At 39.7% G+C, this 22,936-nt stretch overlaps 1 protein-coding gene across 1 annotated transcript in view; it reads left to right on the top strand.

Annotated features, from left to right (window-relative positions):
* ELOVL6 (ELOVL fatty acid elongase 6) overlaps positions 1-22,936 on the top strand; it is a 132,462-nt gene that overhangs the window by 85,677 nt on the left and 23,849 nt on the right. The window contains exon 3 of the mRNA XM_046656677.1: positions 642-773. Within this exon, the coding sequence (XP_046512633.1) occupies positions 642-773 (132 nt within the window). The remainder of the gene's footprint in view (positions 1-641; positions 774-22,936) is intronic.

Raw genomic sequence — 22,936 nt, 5'->3', positions numbered from 1 at the left:
GGATAATGTCTGCCAATTATGCCTATTATTAGTGATACTATTGAAACTTCATTCCTGCTTCTTTGGTGGAGAAGATTTCAGGAATCCATATTGGGGGTGTCCCAAGTGATGTTGATTTTAGTGTTTTAAATCATCAGGTCTTTCTCCAAAATCATCCGTTAGTATCATTGACCTATTAGGAAGATGCAGTTTTAAATGGCTTTCTTGTCCCAAGATACAACCTTCTCACCAAGCATTTTATTTCCGATAGAAATAATTCTCTTAAAAAATCTATCTAGACTGTCCACCAAACTCTGAAAAATAGCTAATGTTCTCAGGGAAAAGCTTTCTTTTTGCACCTCAATGCCACATTGTTGAAATCTTGAGTCATACAGCCTGAAAAGAAAGTGTATCTATTCTGACACGTGTTGTTTAATCTGGGTGACCTAGCCTGTCAAGGCAGATTCCAACAGCACGCCACGTCCTCACAGGGACCCAACGTTCTCTCTTCAGGGAAGGGGGCACATTCCCCAGAACGTGTTTTCAGTGCTAACAAAGGGGGACTGGTATAAAAGTTGATGAATAATGAATAAATATAAATTTCTAATAAACTGCTTAAAGTTGTTTATCTGACCAGATTTTGTTTCTGTGTTTGTTCACAGGAAGAAATCTTTCCTGTTCTCCGCCCTGTACGCTGCCTTCATCTTTGGTGGTCGGCACCTAATGAACAAGCGGGCCAAGTTTGAGCTGAGGACGCCGTTAGTGCTCTGGTCTCTGACCCTTGCTGTCTTCAGGTAGGTTTTCTTTCATTTTCCTAATACTGTCCGTCCTTTTCATCAGAATTGGCTGAAAGAAGCAACAATTGAACATTTTCTGTTACATCACGTATTTTTGATTATTGAGGACATAAAATAAAGCCGTGTCCAGAGAGAAAGCCAACCTGATGTGCCACATTATACTCTGTCTCTTATTTGGAGAGCGTTCAGGCCACCTCCTTTCTTGTCCAAACTGCTCATGCAGTAATCCACTTTATCTCTGAGGACTACAAGCAATGCGTCAGTTTCATTATTTTTGTTTCATAAATATAGATGAAGGGCTAAATGGAAAGCCGCACCAGGAAACTGTTGAAATCTGTGGTGGAGTAGGGTTGAAATGGGATGGGCATGCTGTTACTGACTGATACTTAATCAAAAAGTGGCACTCAAGCATATGACCCAGTACTGGACACCTGTCTGTGTCAGTGTCACTAGACCAGAGAACGCTTTTGTTCTGCGTCCCCAGAAGCACCCTCCACCGCACTGCCTGAGCTGATGGCGGGTGTGTTTATGCAGCCAGCTCTTGCTTTTTGTATCGGGTAGAACTCGTCCTAGAGGCTGTTGGGACCAGGTCTGGTCTCTTCAGGGCCATCTGCCAGCCAACATTCAGACACGTTCCTGGAAGCTTCAAGGAGCATTTTTAGTTTTGTAATTTTTGGTGATCTAGGCAATCACAAGACTAATTAGCACACAGCTGGTGTCCAAACGGGTGCCAGAATTTACCTACGGCGCCAACAAAGGCACCTGTTCTTTCTGTGTTTTGCTTATCAGAACCAGCAAGTTTATAACGAGGCTTGGGATGAGGGGGGTGGAGGGAACAGATGTAGATACACCACAAAATAAAAATCTATTCATTTTAGTAGTGTTTAAGAATATTTATTTTTATTTTTTCATATTATATATCAACGGTTCTGCCATGAAGCAGAAATCGATGGCATCATTAACAGCCTCACCAGTCACTTAAGGCTGATTAAAGATGATCAGGCAGGAAAGGACTTTCGACAACTCTGATGCCCTGTACGTTTCCATTATGTCAGGTCCCTGCATCTAAACACTCACCTCCTTGCCGCTGCTGACCGTAGTTGACCCAGATTTTGGTGCACTTTGTAAGGTGCTGTGTTTGAGATGCTCATGATTTGGGTCCGTCACTAAAGACCTCTGCCATTCCAATCTGTATCAGGGCGTGATTCTCTGGAATACAAAGTAGCATTTTCATTTTTATGTAAATTTGAGATTCACAGAGTATGCCTTGACCAAGTATTTTGATATTTGAGGGAAAAAATTATCTTCAGTCTAATGATGCCTTTCACCATTTTATAGAGTTTTTTAACATCCCCTAAGCCTTTATCTTTTGTTTTTTAAAATTTTAATACATATAAGCAGAGAGCAGAGCACAAGGACCCCCATGCACCCATTACCTTGCTTAAACAATTAGCAACACTGGGTTAATCTTCCTTCATCCACATCCCTACCAGCTTCCCCCTTCCCGCATATTATTTGGAAACAATACAAACTGAAATATTTCTGAATGAAATGCCATTTCTAAAAGTTAAGTACTCATTTTTAAAAACTGACCAAAGGATCATTATCTCATCTAAATTAGTAATAATTCTTTATTCTTAAGTGTTCAGATTTCCCCAATTGTCTCATAAATGATTTTTTTTTTTTTACAATTTATTTTTAAGAATCTAGATCAAAACAAGATCCATACATTTTTCTTGGTTGATTTAACTTAAAGTTTCCACCTTCCTCTCCCTGCGTCCCTCCCCCAACCCCATCCATCCTTTGAAGAAACCAGATCATTTGCCCCTTAGAGTTTTGCCTAGGGTGGATTTGGCTGACTGCATTCTTCTGGCCCCTGCGTCCTTATCTTTGGCAGTTAGATCTAGAAGTTCGGTTATACTCAGGTTTAACATTTGACAAGAATGTCTGTAAGAAGGAACTTGCCTTCCCCAACTATTCAGTTATCCCAAAGTATGCATAGTTATTACAGCAAAGGCAGGATAAATGCTGGACTCCGGTCATATTTAGCGGTTTCAAAAAAGAAACTGTATTCAATTACATAGCATGTGAATAATAACATTTTTTTCTTGAGTATCATTATGAACTCATGGAATTATACTTTATGTGTCAATGATTTTGAGATGAATTTGATTTTGATATATTTTAGTCCGTTGCTATTATTCTTTTTTGATGCTGAATTGTCCCGTCTTTGGCCAGTGGGAGGCTGACGTTGGCCCCGGAAACCTTTTCACATGCCCTGAGCGTTGTTTATGGCTTGATTTTGGTTGCCAGGTGAGGGATGACAAGATGATTCAAGGCCAGGTGTGTGGTATATTCCTTGTCTAAAACTGGGATCAGCTATTTCTCCAAGGATCTGTAGTTTCTTTGGAGGAGGGGAGATGGTGTTTAGAAACCACTGTCTGAGTACTAGAGGTGGGTGTGGGTGCCAAGGTACTTCTTATTTCCAGGGCTTTCTGAGACCAGAAATAGAAAATTATTTTTTTTTAAAAGAAATATATCTGAGTTAGTACTGATCCTTCTAGTTCATATTTACGACTAGAGAGTTTTTACTTCATTAACTTCTTATTTCTCCTTCTTCCCATGCCAGAATCGAAGTTCCCGATGTCAGCCAGTAATTACTCATTTACTTTATCCTACAATGCATATGCCATAGTCAGCAATACTTTATCTTTTTTAGATTGACAAGTTCTTCTTGTTTTCTCTTCCGTTTCCTTAATTCTGTTACTTTACTTCCTTCAGAGCTATATTTTGTATAAAATTTTAAAAACCAGAACTATGTAGAGGAGTCCAAGCATGGACAGGTTAGAGTCTTGTAAAAATTGACCATAATATTCTAATCAGGAATCTGGAAAACATTGATAATGGAATTCTGTGGTTGTATTAACTGAATATGGTTCCACATTAGGAAGAGTATATTGAGGTTCCTCTATGTGTAAAGAACTCTGATTGACAATGCATTGAATGAAAAAGGCTAATTACAGAATGATATTTTTTATACAGTGTTTATGTAAATTTTACTCCGAGACACAAAACATCTATATGTTGTTGATTAATACATTCAAGCATTTGTAAAAGTATCTAAAAAGGTACTAGAAGAAAGTATACTCAATTCTTACATCTGTGGAAGGGCAGAGAGGACGTGCTCTTATGGAATGCCCACTATACTAGCAAATAAAACAGAAAACGTTTCTGTGCTTGTAGAGCTTGGTTCTAGTGGGCTGGCAATTTAGAAATAAAAAGGAATTAAATTTTTTCTGTGATCTGTTGTCTTCTTATTCAAAACAAAGGGAGCACATATAATAATGTTGACAAATTTCAATTCTGGATATAGGATGTTTATTATTCTTTGTGATTTTCTGCATTTAAAACATCTTCTAAAATATACATACATGTACATAAATGATCTCACACAATTCTAGAGAATCTCAAGCGATAGTTGCTATTTTAATTTCGGAATCGAAATATCTTTTAAATGGGGGGCTGGCCCAGTGGCGCAGCAGTTAAGTTTGCATGTTCTGCTTTGGTAGCTTGGGGTTCACCGGTCCGGATCCCAGGTGCAAACCTACACACTGCTCATCAAGCCATGCTATGGCAGGTGTCCCACATATAAAATAGAGGAAGATGGGCACGGATGTTAGCTCAGGGCCAGTCTTCCTCAGCAAAAAGAGGAGGATTGGTGGCAGATATTAGCTCAGGGCTAATCTTCCTAAAAATATATATACATATCTTTTAAATGAAGTTGATATAAAGCATCAAAAATAAGCTCTTCTCACAAACATCAATGTTTTGTTGAATATAAATAAGAATGTTCCTATTTTGGTCATATAGGATAATATCATTATTACAAGGATATGTTTTTGTAGAAAATTTTGAATGACTGGTACCTTACTATAATTCACAAATTTTCAAATCCATCTGTAAAGGTTCTAATTTAAAAGTTTAGAAATTCCTTGCTCAGGGGGCATTCTTATATTAATGGTCTGTGTCTACTCCACTTCCCCCATCTTTGCCGCTACAGGATATGATATTGTCGATTTGGAAAAAGAAGGAAAGAGAAAGAGAACCAGACTTTTCAGTTAGAGGAATTAGAAATGGTGGGAGGAGAGGAACAGTAAGGAGTTTTTTTTTTGGAAAATCGCTGAAAAGATGATTTTTTGTGTATTTTGCTGCTTAGGAATAATTTCTTTTCCCCAACTTCTCAAGCTTGCCCATTAGCTTTTTACAGTAGCCCAAGACCCAACTGTGACTGATTTCCAGATGCCATATGCTGTTTACTCATGAACTAAGATAACTGAGATGGGAGTTAATTTGAATACGCAGAGTCCTTAAGCAAAAATTAAAACCTTGTTTACTTCAGAAAGTGATGGGGTCTTTTTGTATAGTTTGGTAAGAATTACCTGTGGAATATATTTCTTCTTTATCTTTGGATGTTGACTAAACATGATAGCAGTCTTCACATAGGCTGTACACAGTTTAATTTATTGAAAGCTTTCATAAGTTTTTTTGGTTTTTTTTTTAATTTTATTGGGCTTATAGTGGTTTATAACATTGTATAATTTCAGGTGTACATTATTGTTTATCAATTCCTGAATACACTTCATCGTGCTCACCCCTAGTTGTCTAATTTTCATCCATCACCATACATATGTGCCCTTTGTCACTTTCGCCCACTCCCCAACCCCCTTCCCCTCTGGTAACCACTAATCTGTTCTCTTTATCCGTGTGTTTGTTTATCTTCCGCATATGAGTGAAATCATGCAGTATTTGTCTTTCTCTGTCTGGCTTATTTCACTTAACATCGTACCCTCAAGGTCTATCCATGTTGTTGTAAATGGGACAATTTTGTCTTTTTTATGGCTGAGTAGTATTCCTGTGTGTGTGTGTGTGTGTGTGTGTGTGTGTGTGTGTGTGTGTGTCACATCTTCTTTATCCATTTATCTGTAGATCCTTTATCCTTTATCTATAGAAGGGCACTTGGGTTGCTTCCACATCTTAGCTATTGTGAATAACACTGCAGTGAACATAAGAATGCATAAATCTCTTTGGATCATTGATTTCAAGTTTTTTGGATAGATACCCAGTAGTGGGATAGCTGGATCATATGGTATTTCTATTTTTAATTTTTTGAGGAATCTCCATACTGTTTTCCATAGCGGCTGCACCAGTTTGCGCTCCCACCAGCAGTGAATGAGGGTTCCCTTTTCTCCACATCCTCTTCAACATTTGTTGTCTTTTGTCTTGGTGATTATAGCCATTCTGACAGGTGTAAGGTGATATCTCATTGTAGTTTTGATTTACATTTCCCTAATAATTAGTGATGTTGAGCATCTTTTCATGTGTCTGTTGGCCATTTGTATATCTTCCTTGGAAAAATGTCTGTTCATATCCTCTGCCCATTCTCTGATCGGGTTGTTTGGGGTTTTTTTGTTGAGTTGTATGAGTTCTTTATATATTCTGGAGATCAAGCCCTTGTCTGATAAATGATTTCCAAATATTTTCTCCCAGTTGGTGGGTTATCTGTTCATGGTTTCCTTTGCTTTGCAGAAGCTTTTTAGGACTACTTCTGATGTAGTCCCTTTTGTTAACTTTTTGTTTTGTTTCCCTTGCTCAAGTAGACATGGTATTCAAAAAGATGTTGCTAAGACCAATGTCAAAGAGTGTACTGCCTGTATTTTCTTCTAGGAGTGTTATGATTTCAGGTCTTACATTCAAATCTTTAATGCATTTTGAGTTAATTTTTGTGTATGGTGAAAGATAATGGTCTACTTTCATTCTTTTGCATGTGGCTGTCTGGTTTTCCCAATACCATTTATTGAAGAGACTTTCCTTTCTCCATAGTATCTTCTTGGCTCCTTTGTCAAAGATTAGCTGCCTGTAGATGTGTGGTTTTATTTCTGTGCTTTCAATTCTGATTCTTTGATCTGTTTTTCTGTTTTTGTGCCAGTACCATGCTGTTTTGATTACTATAGCTTTGTGTAGTACGTTTTGAAGTCAGGGATTGTGATGCCTCCAGCTTTGTTCTTTTTTCTCGGGATTGCTTTGGCTATTCGGAGTCGTCTGTTGTTCCATATAAATTTTTCAATTGAAAGCTGTCAGAAGTTTTGATGGAGTAGATAGAATATGATCAACTGAGTTTTCCCCAGGCCTGCAATGGATTCCTTTCATTTGAGAATGATTTCTCCGGGGTTTTCTTGATGGTTTCTCCCCATTACCCAAAACCCCCCTCCCCTTTTCAGATCCAAACCACCAGCTTCTGGTGTCAATTAGTCTTTACTAATATGATGGGTAATGAGACAGTGCCCTCCTTCCAACCTACATGCCACCCAACCTAAGGGTATGCCTTCCCTGATTTGATGAGATCATTCCATGTGGCATTTGACCTTAGATGTTTGAACATTTCCTTAAGGTAAATACAGAGAAAAATTCTGGTAATTTGAATTAGTAAATCCTTTAGATGAGATTGTTCCTCATGGCAAATAGCATCAAACACTTCAAGGTGCCTTTTCTTCTCAGACACTGCTGAGTCATTAAATCATGCTGCTGTGATATCTCGGCTGGGTTACTACAATTGATTTGTAAAGGACTCTGTGTATTTATTTAATAACTCCCAGTCCTTCCAGATTGGGTACAGATGTGTGTGCTTCTGATTTAAGCAGCCTTTACCCAGTATCTGTCCGGCAGTGTTTTCCGTTCATTGGCAGCATAGGGAGTTCCAAGGAGCCTTCTAGGTCTCTGAGCCAGAACAGGTCAAACAGGGTGTCTGGTGAGTGCACATTGGAATAAGATAATTACTTTGGGCTGCATCTTTATAGAAGCCAGTATCACACTTTCTTCGAAGTGCTTACTTCCATGTCGTGGTGATTCACTCCAACCTCAATTGTTTTATGCTTTATTTGTAGAAAGCCAGATGTTCCCGTACTTTGAGTTTGATTTCTCACCTCATTATTAACCAACAGTTTTCCCTGTTGAAACTCATTTTTATTTCCTGGCCGTATTTTTATTACGTCATTAAATTTAATCATCTGCTTATGTATAAAATATATTCAAGATTAATAGAAAATTACTTTTTTTCTTGAGTGAGGTTTTCATGAACAAAGTGTTTAAATATAGCACGGGAGACATTCAGAAAAGGATGTTAACAGTGAACAGCAGCAGGTGAATGGTATTTAATCAAAGCTACGTGTGATTTTATACACACGTCAGTATTTAATATCTGAAGAATTAGTAGCAATTGTCTTATTATTTTTAAGCCAACAAATACATAATTTAAAAAAGAATGGAAACTGTTTAGATGAAGAAAATATAACATTTTAAAAAACCCATATTAAAGGAGTAAGTACATTATTGACCTGTAAAATGGTGAGATGTTGAAAATGACAAATTTCAGAACAATTAAATCCATTTATACCCAAGCACCTCGTGTCTAGTATGTTCTTCGGTGGTTGCCAAAAGTGGTCCCTCTTAATCCACAAAGGACAACATTATAGACAATGATTCCCACCATATTAATGATATAAAAGAAATGGATACATAAACTATAAATGTCATGGGAGAAAAGCTCCTATTTTATTAATAACAGGTTATAAATTTTTCATTTTTAAATGTAGCACCAAAAGGGCAAAAGTAACCAAGCAAGAGATCCCTCTAGAAAGCATAAGACTGAGCGGTAAAAAAGCAAACCGCTGAATCACACTGGGAGGGTGCTACCGTGTATGAAAGGTGAATAGCCCATAAATTAACACTGCCTTTTATCTCTTAACATATATGCAGCAAAAGTATAAAAATAGTGTTTGAAAAGTTCAGGCTAGTGATTATGTCTGTTTCTGGGGAGGCAGGGACAGTGACGGGATCAGAGAGGGTCCCCAGGAGGCTTCACAGTAAGTTTTTATGTCACTACAAAGAAATCAAGCCAGAAAAAAGATAAAACTGTACTTGATACAAAGTATGGGTGGCAATTTTAAAAAGTTGAAAGCAAATAATGAAAAAAGTCAGTTTTTCAAAATAAAAGTTAGCAATCGTGGTCATATTATAAGATTCTGACAACACGCTGGCGTACATTAAATACAGCAGCTTATATCAAAACACAAACTTTGTGCCCTGCTGATCCTCACAGCTGTCCCCACATAATGGAAGATTCATAGTTAGAATTAGGAATGTTTTTTGTTTCTCTTTTCCAACAAGATCCTGAGTTAAGTGTGTATGTGTAGCTGAAAAGATAATTTGGGGACCTTTCTTTTCCTTTCTGTCCATTTGTTGTTCAGCTCTTGAAGACTCTATCATTGTTAAGGTTTCTGTCTTATATGCAGATATACGGGCTGGTAGGCAACTTGTAGACAGATGGAGGTCAGATATTGCTCATTTAAATTTTGTTAATCATCTCATTTTATCAAAATGTTTTGTTTTTATATTTAGTCTATTTGAAAATGTAAAATATGACCTTATCTCTATCACTTCTTTGTGCCTTCCTTCCTCTCTGGCTTTTGTGTCATTTTCTCAAGGAACCATAGAAGTCATTTAATGTTTGATTCTGATGCCGTATTTAAATTACAGCTTCTATCTCATTTTTTAAACTGAAACTAATGGATATATAGAAAAATCTTTCCTTCTGAAGGCAAGATGTATAACAGATTTGTTTTTAGAATCATAGATTTTTCTCAAAAAAAATTGTTGGGACGTTTCCTTATTGAGACATAAAACAACTGAGAGCAGGAATAACACAGCCACCAGACGACACAGTTGTTTCAAAGGTCGGGTCACAGGATGACAGCAAAACACACTTTGTTTCCCTTTGCAGCAAGAGAAATGTGAAGCATCTACACTAAATAAAAAACCTAATAAACAATCAAGGCAAAAAGCTTAATAAACAGTAAAAGAAAGTAGACCAGCTGCCATTGGAAAAATAATCCCGGCATTTACTGAGGTGTCCATCAAGGAAGGAAGCTAATCTGAAGGACACCGTGCTGACATCTTCATGAACGGAGATGACAACGTCTAGTCTGAAAGATCATGGCTTTCTTCAGCATTTTGAGTTGTATGGGAATGCCTTTCCACCTGAGAGCTGCCAGGACACCCTCCACACTTCTGCTCAGTGTGAATATCAATTTTGTGGTTCTGTTAACCTGTACGCGCAGCAGACGACTACCAGACACATCACAGCTACAGGCTGAGGAAAACTCCCCACCTGCCCCTCCCCAACTACGTGGGTGCACAGCACACACACCTACACCCTTCAGGTATTCTCCCAGCTCCCTGGGAATTTATTCGATCCTCCTGTTTTCAGATACAACTCAAGTAAAATGCTGCTTCAGCTGGCACCTTACATCAGAGGATCCAGCGTCAAGCCAGAGCATGCATGATGCTCCCGTCCACTTCAGGAGCCGTAGGAGCATCAGGAGGAGGTCACAGAGAGGAGTTGTATGACACAGGCTACTTCATTTAGCACTGCGTTTGTTTTTTAGATGTCTAAAACCGAATCCTTGGGCAGAATAACCTGTAGTCTAAAATCACAATAAAGTGACACTAATTGAATCACTTGACTCCTTTTGAAAAACCAAGAGCACTAATAAAGATATCAAATGTCAACTCCCTCTCTTTTAAAAGTAAGATAGAGGGGCCAGCCTGGTGGCGTAGTGGTTAGGTTCGCACGCTCTGCTTCTGCAGCCCAGGGTTTGCAGGTTCGGATCCCAGGCATAGACCGAGCACGAAAAAACAAAGGAAGATGGAGCTCATGAACTGGGATCTATGCATCCTGATTTGCTCTGAACAGTCTCAGTTTTCTTCCCATTGTCTCAATGTAATTATTAATATATCCCTTTTCACTCCCCAAAATGGCCCAATTTGAACAGTGAATGAAATGGCTATTCTATTTTTAACCCACTGAGAAATTGCGTTCGCTCGATAAAACAGAAAAAGGAAAAATACAATCATTTGCCAACTTAGCCCTAACAAATCTGTATTTTTAGTGTTGACCTCTCGTAGGAAACTTGCTCTCCCAGCTGTAACCAAACCTTTGACATATCATCACTCAAATTTAAAATATTCACACCAGATCCCTTTTTTATAACCCTTTAAAACGTCTCAAAATTTATCACTAGTTTGCTAGCGAACATCTTTAAGTCATTCAAAATATACAAATAACTCTTTCAAGCAGTCACCAAGTTGTATAACTCTTATTAAATATCTGGAGCAGCTGTCTACACCTCTGCATTTCCATGCTGGACTCTCCAGTCATGGCCTTTATCACTTCACATTTCAGTATTGTACCCAACGATTGCTGCCTCCCAAATGTTTCTTCTGTCTAAGCTTCTTTACATGCCGTTATCATTTCCCCATATAAACCTTAACTGAAGCTCCTTTGCCTATAAGTTAAAACGTTAATCTGTCCATAAAAAGTTACAATCTTTTCTTGACTCATCTTTCATCACTGCCCGATGCAAACTTTCCATTCAAGCCGGCATATGTCTGATCATTGCCTGCAAAACAAATATACTTTGCCTGTCCTAATTTCTATCTTTGAACACATGGTATCTCCTTCTCTTTCTCCATTCTTCCTCCATTTTCTTTTTCTTTAAGTCTTAGCCATCAGTTAGACTTAACTTAGAATGCCATCTCTATAAATGCACCTCTGGTCATTTCAGCCTCTATCTCAGTTTCCACCGAACTTGTGGTGGAAACTGTGTTGCTGTGTCACCAGCTCAGGCTATATACTGCTTACCCACGTACCTCCCAGTAGACCAAATGGGTTCCTTGAGGCCAGAATTGTGTCTACACCTTGCCAGACACTCAGTTCCTGAATTCATGAATGAAAAATCCCACACTTGGCCAGTTCTCCCGTCACATGCAATTGACGTTGTCAGTCATTTCACTTTTTCATCCTTTATATTTCTTGTATCAACCACCTCGGACAGACCCCAGTCCAGTCTTCATCTGGGTTTCATCAGGCTTTACCTGTCAAAGTGCAGACAGGCTTCAAGAAATCTGGAAAAAACAAGAAGTAACAATTGCTGGTGAGGATGTGGTTCAGAAGAGGGAACCCTTGTGCACTGTTGGTGAATATAAATTGGTGCAGCTTCTATGGAAAATAGTATGGTGGTTCCTTAAAAAATTAAAAATAGAACTACCATACAATTCAGCAATTCCTATTCTGGGTATTTATCTGGAGGAAATGAAAACACTATCTCAAAAAGATACATGAACCCTCATGTCACTGCAGCATTATTTACAGTGGCCAAGACATGGAATCAACTTGAGTGTCCATCTCTGGGTAAAGAAAATGTGAGATAGATGGATAGATATCCTGTGGAATATTATTCAGCCATAACAAAGAATGAAATCTCACCATTTGTGACTACATGGATAGACTTGAGGGCATAAAGTTAAGTGAAATAAGTCAGACAGAGAAAGACAAATACCATATGATCTCACTTATATGTGGACTCTTTAAAGAACAAAAAACCAAACTCATACATACAGAGAACAGATTGGTGATTGCCAGGAGGTTGGGGGATGGGTGAAATGGGTGAGGAGAGTCAAAAGGTACAAACTTCCAGTTATAAAATAAATAAGTCCTGGGGATGTAATGTATAGCATGGTGACTCTAGTTAATAATACTGCATTGTGTATTTGCCAGTTGCTAAGAGAGTGGATCTTAACGAATTCTCAGCGTAAGAAAAAGAAATTTGTAACTACACGTGGTGACAGACATTAGCTAGACTTGTGGTGAACCTTTCACAATATATACAAATATCAAATCATTGTGTTGTACACTGGAAACTAGTGTCACATTGTATGTCAATTATACCTCAGTGAAAAAAAAGGGGGAGCTGGGATTGACGTGATGTCATTGCGGGAGGCTTCCTTGTTACTCCTTGGTACTCTGTCCTCTCCCCCCTCCTGCCTCTTTCTGTTCCTTCCACCTGCTGGTAAGGCTGCTCCCTCAGAGCCCTGGCACGCGCCCTCCCTCCGCTCAGAACACTTCTCCCCCAGATATTCTAAGGCTTCTCCCTCACCTCCTCCAGATCTTTGCTCACGCCTCACCTTCTCAGTGGGACCTCCCCAGCTCCCTCTCTAAATCTCAGCATTCCCACCCTCACTTGTTACGGCCATGGCCCGATTTATTTTTCTGCTTGGCCCATACCCCCTGCTAGCCGGCCTGTGTCTTACTAACCGTGTTCATTCCTCCTCCTGCTGGAGTCTGAGCTCTGTGAGGACCGATCTTCCGCTGTGTCTCTAGGACCCAAGGAGGTGCTCAATAAATATTGATTTATGTTTTAATTGAAAAGGGAAATGAACAGAGGAGACTTGTAGACAATTGTTAGGAATTCTCCTTTCCTTTTTTGGAAAGTCTTTCTTCTAAAGAGGGAAATAGGAAAATTTTTCTGCTTTTCCCTTGAACCCAGGAACTACCAATTAGTATTTCCAAGAAAATAATCATTGGATTAATGATGTCGAGGCATGGTATGTTGCTTGTTTTTTTAAGATAAGAATGTCCATTATGAGGGAGAATTCTGAGCTCCTGTAGAGCAGGCTCAGTGAGGGGCAGCCAGGCGTCACCCTGCTGTGCAGGTGGCACTTGGGGCTGTGGCCCCCAAGGGCAGCCCGGCCCCTCCTTAGCTTATGGACATTGCAGGTCACTCTGCTGCTCCACACTTGCCTGGTTTATCATTTTCCTTCCAAATTAAGAAAAAAATCTACTCGTAGTGTAATGATCTAGTCCAAATTGGGTGAAAGTTTACAGTTCATGGCAGTTTGTTATAAATGTAATAAGTACGGAGAACGCAGACCACTGCCTGTGATGCACGGAGAGACCTGTGGGCTGATGGACACACAGGCAGACAGCCTGCCCCCTCGGCAGGACTGTGGGCCGCTTGACCGCCTGCCCTTGTGCACACTGGGAAATGCTCTCCAGGAGTTATTTTTTTCTTAGAATAATTTCTTTTTCTAGTTATAAAAGTGAGAATTCTCCATGCATAAAACTGAGCCACAGAAAAGCACACACACCAGGCTTTTCCTCTCACCACTCACAGGTCTTGAGTGTTAATAATTTGGTGCATGCCCTTTCTATAATTTAATGCTATGTTTGAGATTCTTTCATTATAATTTTAATGCTCTGTAATCCGATTAATAATATCTGCATTTGGAAAAAATAGACTTCAGTAATAGATTTGCTTTACAGGTACTATAACTTGAAACAGCTGACACGTAAGATAGTCAAAGTCATTTGACCTGTATGAATTAGTATTTAAATAGCTGGACCACTATAGCTTTTCTGAAACTTGGGTGAGAAATAACACGAACATTCTCAGAGAGACTGCATGGTCATTTAGGATGTAAATTTAATAATCCCTGAAGCATTTGTTAAGGATTATTTTGAGTTAAGACTGAGTTAAGGATTACTGTGCTTATAAACTTCCTGTGTTACCTCTCAAATTCTTAAATTAGCCTTCTTGTTTAACAGGGTTTAAAAAAAAAAAACTACAAGATTTTGAACAAAAAATTGAACCCTTAAAAAAAATCTTCAGACCTAATGTTTTATGAAATTGCTTAATTGCCTAATACGGAATGCATCGGCTGATGCTGACATCCGTTGTTAAGCTGAGGTAACCACAGCTGTAGATTGGCTGAAGAGAATATGAAATTGAATCACATGGAAAAGTACTGGAAGTCTGTCCTGGAGGGACCCATCAGCAAGCAGAGAGTTAACTGCAACATTGAGAAATGAAACTTCCTTCCCTTCGTCGTCCACATGTCCCCATGGCGTGGACAGGAGAGGAGGACTCTAGGAAAGAAATGAGATCAGGGTTCAGTGAAAGAACACTGGTCACTCATCCTGGGGTTACCCACTGTTGTTAGATGAAGAAAAAGCATCCTCCAAAATAGAATGCCTTGCCCGTGTGAGACAACTGCTGCAGGCCCCTTCTGACCTCAGTCTCCAAAGTATGGGCAGTTCTTTCGTGAAAACTATCAACTTTTATTCTCTGTATTTCAACCAAGAACTTCAAATAGTAACTGCTCATCTTTTTTTTCTTTTTTTTTTCTTTTTTTTTTTGCTGAGGAAGGTTCACCCTGAGCTAATATCTATGCCAGTCTTCCTCTGTTTTGTACATGGGGCACTACCACAGCATAGCCACTGACGAGTGGTGTAGGTCCGTGCCCAGGAACCGAACCCCTGGCTGCCAAAGCGGAGTACACCAAACTTAACCAATAGGCCATGGAGCCGGCCCCCCGTTCATCTATTTGTGATGATGCTGTGGAATTGACAGGTTGCCCAGATCCTACTTGATTTTGCATGTGAAATAGGGGCCCAGTTTTCTCCCTTGTTACCAACGATTTTTTTAGCAGTGCTATCAGTAGTTGGATTAGTTTAATTGGTAGCAAGCTCTCCTTGGAACTCATTTCCTACCATTTGTTTAAAAAAATTTGCAAGTGGAAATTGGCAGGGGCTGTTTGTTCCCCTCTTATCATCGTCATCTATGACTAAATTGTCATGCTTGCTGGAGGCTGCAGTACCCAAGCCATCCTCACTGTATTCATTGTTACCCGTGACATTTCTTACTGTTTCCAGAACCCTGGGATTTAGAATCAAATCTATATAATTAAAATGATTGATTTGGGCATACTACTTCATTGCTCAAACACTGCATTTTTCCAACAACATAATAAAGCCATGATTCTCTTTTATTCCTTTTACTTCATTGCTGATGGTACAGTGATGAGCAAAGAGGAGGCTTTTGGTGTCTTTTTTGTTCTGAGAAGTGCATGAGCGTCAGTAACTTAGACACGGATGTGCAGGGTGATTGAAGTAGCTGGGAGAGGTTATTCTTTGGTTCCAGGTATTTATGTTAACCCAGAGCTGGAGCAGAAATCTTCAATACAGCTTAATAGAATTGCCTATGACTTGAAGAAATTATGAATCATTAGCAATTCAGAGTTGCCTTGTGCAGAAGGCAGGGATGTGGATTCTCTGAAAGCAGTTAGCTTTAAATTGGACTTCATACCAGTGAAAAAAAAAATTCAGAAGGGTCCAGGGCAAGCCCTTGGAGCTAAGACAAGTAGAGCTGAGAAGAAAAATCTAATTTCTGCCTTTTAAAAAGAACATAGTTAGGGCCCAGCCCAGTGGCATAGTGGTTAAGTTTGCTCTCTCCACTTCAGTGGCCCCAGGTTTGTGGGTTTAGATCTCGGATGCAGACCTGGCACTGCTTGTCAAGCCATGCTGTGGTGGCACCCCACATAAAATAGAGGCAGATTGGCACAAGTGTTAGCTCAGGGCCAATCTTCCTCACACACTCAAAAAAACCCAAAACAACAAAAAAATAAAAAATAAAAAAACATAGTTAAAACTCTAGAACTTTTCCAATCTTGAGCAGGCAGCCTTGCTCAGAAGATTTCGTCTTAACTTCTCCAACAGCTTCTTGCCACCTCTTACAGTTTTGCAGAGACCAAATTTATCTCTGATCACACCTAAGCATGAAGGAATCTCACTTGAGTGTTCTCCAAGCTGCTGGTCAACACCTCCAGGACGGATATGAAATCTTCTGAGCTCCTTAAGGACATAGATCCTTACATTCCTAGAGCAGAACCAGGGTAATATTTGAAGTCATTCAAAGTAAAGGCAAATGCACACTTTCTTGCCTATGTATTTCTTATCTTAAATTCATTATGTCTGTTCCTTCCATCTTTGCCTGGCTTGTGACAATCTTACGAGTCCTCTTTCCACCACCCCTGTGTAATACATTCCGTACACACTCAGCTAAGATTACTGATGGAACTGGATCCGAAGTTAGTTCTAAAGAACAAAAGTCAAATTCTCTTTGGCGTTTCAAGAAGGACTACCTCCTGTGGCCAGTGAAGAAGGAACTGTGTCACTCCTGTTCTGTATCTCCAGCCCAGCACAAAATATGATACACAATTATCTCAAATCCATAAATGCCAGCTTGGAGAATATATCTTACAAGCAATTTGCCCTATCCTTACGTGCAGAATGCTGTTGGTGCAGGGCACGCATTGCATCTTTTTATGGTTGACAGAAATGAATAGAGGGCACCCCTCCTACTTCTCTTCCTCCTGGACAGAATGTTCCCGTGTAGATAAATGGTAATGATAAACAATAAATCTTGCTTCTCAGAAGGACAGGGGAAATGTCACCCAGCTCCATTCACAGTCTAAACCCTCACCTCTGCACATGATTTAAGCAATGTTATGTGAAATTAGGGAAAAAAGATTTGAGAGAATTTTGGTCTTTGACCTAATAATATCACACTAACAATAGATGTCCTTCATGGTTGTTCATTAGGTCCCTGGCCCTGTACTTAACTCTCTTTACAGATATTGTCTTACCTCAATTTCACAACTGTCTTGAGGTGTATACTTCCTCACTTTACAAATGAGAAAACAAAGGCTCAGAGAGGTTTAAGTAATTTTCCCGCAGTCAAGTCTAGATAATAAAATCTAAAGCCTGTTCTGTTATATGCAAAGAAAACACAGGAACCTCCTACAGAACTATGTGCCCTCTGGATACCTGAGCTACTGCTCTCCTCCTCCTCTTTGTTTTCATTATCATCAGCCTCATGGCTATCCTGCTCATCATGCAGCCCTGAGGTCTTCTGAGTAGGAGCACTACATCTGGAACGTTTATGACTTGCTGTCTTGATGCAACAGTGACACTCGCAACAATGAACAGCTTTGACAGGAGAAAAGTTGGCCCGTCTAATCAAAAGTTTTAATTGGTCAAGAAGCTTGCATAACCCACAGACAATATTAGCATCCAGTGGCCTGATCTTCTGCCTGCATCTCAACAAAAGGCATGAGATCTCTTGGGAGTGAACTTCATCAAAGTAATATTTGCTAGAAGGGGAGAAAATTTGAATAAGCCAAATAAAAAAGTCTTATTTTTTAGAGGAAAAAGCAATCTTTGCAGAAGTTCCAGCTGAAATTGTAGAGTCCCTACGTTAAAACGCTAATATACCTAAGTAACTCTTCATGTTTGCACTTGCTCTCACTGCACCCAGTCTTCCAATAGAAAGTAATGTTTCTTCTCATTTGACTCCCATAAAATATACAAGGCACCACACCCTGATGTTGGCTTTGATGACAAGAAACTCCCCACACAGTTCCATTGAAACCTTGGAAGGAATGATGGAAGGGCCTGGAAGCTTTTGAATCCTTACCTCTTGTTTCCTTAAACATTTTGAGGCAAAACCCTGTGAGATGTTCTATAAATTCTAAACAGGTTTATAATTTAAAACACTCTTCAAAAAATTGATGAAATAATGTATTCAAAACCTTTATTCAAAAAAAGGGCAGGAATGTGGAAAAAGAAAAGGAAAGAACCAAAGTGACTAATTGTTAAGGACCACATGACCCATCTGTTGACTCAACAAAGCTACCAGAAATCACTTTGATTGAAAGTGTTTTGTACTGAAAACCAACGAGAAAGTAGGAGATATTTTTTAAAAATTAACTTCTCTTTCCTCCCACCATAGGTTTTAAATTACTGTTCCTTAATGCAGTTTAAGTAACGATAGAAGCAAGGTGAAGGCGAGTTTCTCTGCTGTGACATTAACGACAGGTGCACAGTAAGAAACTCATTCAAATATTTTTGCGGAGTGAGGAGGGGTGTCAGAGACAGCTGAGCTTGCAAACCTTCTGGAAGTCTTTTATTGTTTCCTGTGTTGGATCCACTCCAAAAGTTAAGAATAATGACCCTGTAGAACTGCTAAGTTTTCAGGCTGTTCAGATAACCCTGGTCTTGTAGGAAAGAAATGTGAGCCAAGGGGCAAGAATAGTGACTGGATTTTATAAGAAATATTTCTAAAGGAGCAGTTTTCTCAGAAGTAGTCGTTTGCTTTGACTAAGAGCATGCAAAGTAGAGGACAATCTGGTCAAGACCAGAGACAGTAAAGGAGAGAGAGAGACAAGCTCACTATCCACTCCCGGGCTGCCGTAGTAATCCAAGAGCTGAGGACTTCTACCAGGCATCTTTTGAACTTGTAGGTCATTTGTGAAAGCCTTTCAGCGGGACAGGGCAGGAAGTAGCTCTCAGTATTGAATGGAAAATTTTTGTTGTTCTGAAAATCCTTCATTTTCCAAAAATGTTTAAGATTACTCTGATTTAAAGTGAACAGGTTTCCCTCTGTTGAGAATAGAGAAGAAATTGTAGGTTTTGCTCTAAATTTCCAAACCTAATAACCAATTTAGATGGTATATGCCAGCTACTTTATTTATGCCTGCTATCTTACTCATCTTCATGACAGATCTTTGAAGAAAATACTATAACAGAGAGATCACAGTTTATGAGATGGATGAGTTTCTTGAATATTTCATTTACTCAAATATTTCAGAACTTTCATAATTCAAAAGCAGTTTTTCCACAAGTATAATTTTAAACACAACAAATAGATACGTACCTAATAGTAAGTTTTCACTGTGTCTAACTTTTGTTCCTTCATTCAAAAGTTCTTGGTTTCTGACAAATTTCTCTGTTCCACCACCAGCACCCCCACTTAATGAATACTCAGATGGCATCGTTGTAATTTACCAACAGAGATTGTTAAAATAACAGCTCCGTAGTCACCAAAATCACACTGCAGACTCCTGAGGCACCTGAACGACAGAGTGGCTCAAAGATACTGACCAAAGCTCTGGCTATTTCTGTTCCCCACTAAGGTGGTGTTCCCATGTGGCAGTATTATAAATGTCCTTTAAATCAGCTGGGCCACCAGCTTTGAAATTATGTGATTCTTGAATAAATTTTAGATTTTAGAAATTTATATTCCTTCCAATTTTACATATTAGGAGCATCTTTATTAATATTGTATATACCAATATTTCAAAATATCATGACCAAACCAGTATAAAATGCAACTATTTTGCAGGTGAAGGAACTGACTCTTAGAGTAATTAAGAAATGTACCCATGGACACATGGCTTCTAGGAGACAGGATCAGGACTAGTTGGTCTGACTCAGAAGCCCATGCTCTTTCCTCAGTGCCATGCTGCTCACGTAACTGGGAAGGTCAAAATCAAAGGTGCTGACTCCAGAAAGACTCCGTGAGTGGCTTCCATAAGAGAGGAATATGATTTTAATGAGCCCGGAAGGAAGGAGAAACTTTGCTAAGTTTCTCAAACTATGACCTGCAGACCATTTGCATCAAAACATCTGTAATATCTATTAAAAACTCCCATTTCTGGGTTTTTCCCAAAGCTATTAAATTGGAACCTCTGGTGGTGGGACCTGGAACTCTGCATTTTCACCAGCCTCCATGGTTTACTGTCATTAAAATTTCCATATAACTTCAGGGGGTTCATATGCCTCCTAGATGCCACCCTGTCCCCCACCCCATGACCAGGGTCCCCCTACACTGGCAATCCCTATTGAACAACTAACGACTTTCAGGGGACATTCAGAAGCTGAGAAGTCCGGTACATGGTGAGCTCCTCTGGAGAGGAATCAGACTCTGACTCTAGCCGACTGTGGCATACCTGGTTCTTACTCATGCATTTTTTATTGTGCCTCTAACCTTTCTACAGCCATTTTCTCCTGCATCCTGCACTGTTAACTAGGTGCTTGCTCCTGAGATAACATCGGTGTCCTACCTCAATCGGCTTCCTGGTCAGCTTCCTTGTCGGCCCAGTGCCATCTCTGAGGAGTCGTGAGAGGTGAAGCAAGCCCCAGAGCAGCGTCTCATACCTCTGCTCTGGCCTCCTGTGAGGGAACCTTCTCTCTGATTCTGGCTTTTCACACCCACATCCCTCCGCTCACATGCACTTAGATTTGCCAAATCTCTTGAGTCCCTGTTTGAGATCAGTCTGCATTTTCTTTTCTGGATGTCCCATCTTGCCTCAGACTCCACATGATCTGAAACAGAGTTTTACGAAAAATGTTCTTAGCTAGTCCTTTAACTCAGTAATCTCACCTATGGGACTCTATCCCAAGGAAATAACTCAAAACAAGGAAAGGCGTCATGTACAATGATGTTTATGGCAGCATTATCTATACTAAGAAGAAATTAGAATCAGTCTAGAGAGAAGTGTAAAAAGAGGGGAGTGGTAAATTACATTGCAGTGCAAGCATTGAATGGAATATTAGGCAGATATTAAATAGGGGGTTCATGAAGGCTATGTAGCATTATGGAAAAATGGCTAATGGTAAGTGAGAACGGTACCTAAGTAGGCTCCACTCCTTAGGTGCTTTAAGCTCAACTATGAATGGAAAATGAGCAAGATTGGAAGGTAATAGAAATGATAATAGTTTTATTATTGATAGGATCATGACTGATTTTTCCTCTCTATTTCCTGAATTTTCCAAACTGTACTACATGCTTTTAGAAATTGTGTTGTTTTTTTAAAGCTCATCAAACTCCCCAATCAGGATGGCCTGGTTACATCCTATTGACAAGGCTCAGTACGTGGAGGACTGTGACTTCACCTCGTCTGCTCAGGTCAGCTCTGTAGATCCTTGCAAAAGCTCTAGAATACCCACCATGAGTGCTCTCTTCATCTCTCTTTTGGACCTGACGAGAGTCTTCTCCTGGCTCCTCCTGCAACAATGCCCAGTTCCACCTCGTCTTAGCTGACCTCTCAAAGTTGGCTTCTCTTCTCTACTTCGCTCCCTCTATAGAGGAGCTCATCTCATGAAGCCAGGTTTAAAAATCAGATGACTCCCGAATTGAAGTTCCCATCCCTGGTCTCTTCCTTAAACTTCAAAGCTGCGTCATCTTCATGTGGATGTCTGACAGGCACCTTACATCTAATGTCTCCAAATAGAACTCTGGATTTCCTCTCTCCCCACTCCCCACTATGGCTTAATTAATTAACACACAAATAAATTAATAATTAAGTCGGTTCCTCTAGATCTCATTCCCTGGTGTTATGACACTTGGTATTGTCATTATCTATTCTGTTCATCAGGCCAAAAGATCCTAGTCTTCTTCCTTGCTATTTGGCACCTCCGTACAGTGTTTCAGGAAGTCTAGTCAGCTCTGTTGCCACAATACATCCCAGAGTTGTCTGCTTCTTTCCCTTCATGTCCGCTGTTGCCGTGGACCTGCCACCATCATCTCTCGTTTGGAAATGAGATATAATATCCTTCTAAACTTCTCCCTGGTATATGTCTTATCTAATGATAAATTATTATGCAATATTATTAATAATTGCACGTTAATCTTAATTGTATATTATTAACTATTAATATTATGTTAATTGTTGTATTACGTCTTACTATATTACAGTCCCTTCTCCACAAAGCATCCTGAGTTGCCATTGAAAACATAAACCACAGCATGTCACTGCCCTGCTTAAAACCCATCAATGCCTAAGCAGTGCAGTAGAATAAAATAAACTGGATGATTTTTCTTATTATTGTGAAATTCTTATCTTGTGCCTTACACAGTCCTCAAGGGCCTTCTAAGATCTAGTCCCTGCCCGTCTGTTGACCTGCATTTCACTCCAGCCCCGGTCACTGCCAGCCTCCTTGGCCTTGTACGTCAAGAATGCCCAGCTCATCCTGTGTTGCACTTGTCTGTCCTTCTTCCTGAATGCTCTCTAGGTCTTGGCAAGACTGGCTCCTATTCATCAGCTCACAGGTCACCTCCTCCGAAAGACCCTCTCTCACCTCAGCAGGAGATCTTCCTGCCCCCATCCCTAGTCATGATCACCTTGCCCAATGTTTTATTAGTATAGTACTTACACTACCTGAAGCTATTTTTTATGTGTTTGTTATCCCCCTACTGGAATATAGGCTCCATGGTTCCTTGTCTTTTTCTCCTTTTTAACAAAGTGAGCTCACTCATGTAATCTCCACCCAGTGCAAGACACAGACCATTACCAGTACCTCAGAAGCTTCCCGCTGTACCCCTTCCAAGTATGGTCTCCCCGAAAGTAACTATGGCTCTGACTTCTGCCATCAGGTTAATTTTGCCTGTATTTGAATTTCCTATGAACAGAATTGTACAGTATATGCTCGTCTGTCTGGATCCTTTCATTCAGCATTATATCTGTGAGAGTCATCCATGATTTTGTATATAGCAGTAGTTCCTTCGCTCATTACTGTATAGCACTTCATTTATTCATTGTATTTCACTCTCCTGTAGGTGGACATTTGGGTTGTTTCTGCTTTGGAG

This window comes from Equus quagga, chromosome 3 (genome assembly GCF_021613505.1).
Source record: "Equus quagga isolate Etosha38 chromosome 3, UCLA_HA_Equagga_1.0, whole genome shotgun sequence".
Lineage (NCBI taxonomy): Eukaryota > Metazoa > Chordata > Mammalia > Perissodactyla > Equidae > Equus > Equus quagga.
This window is presented reverse-complemented; position numbering and strand designations above follow the sequence as displayed.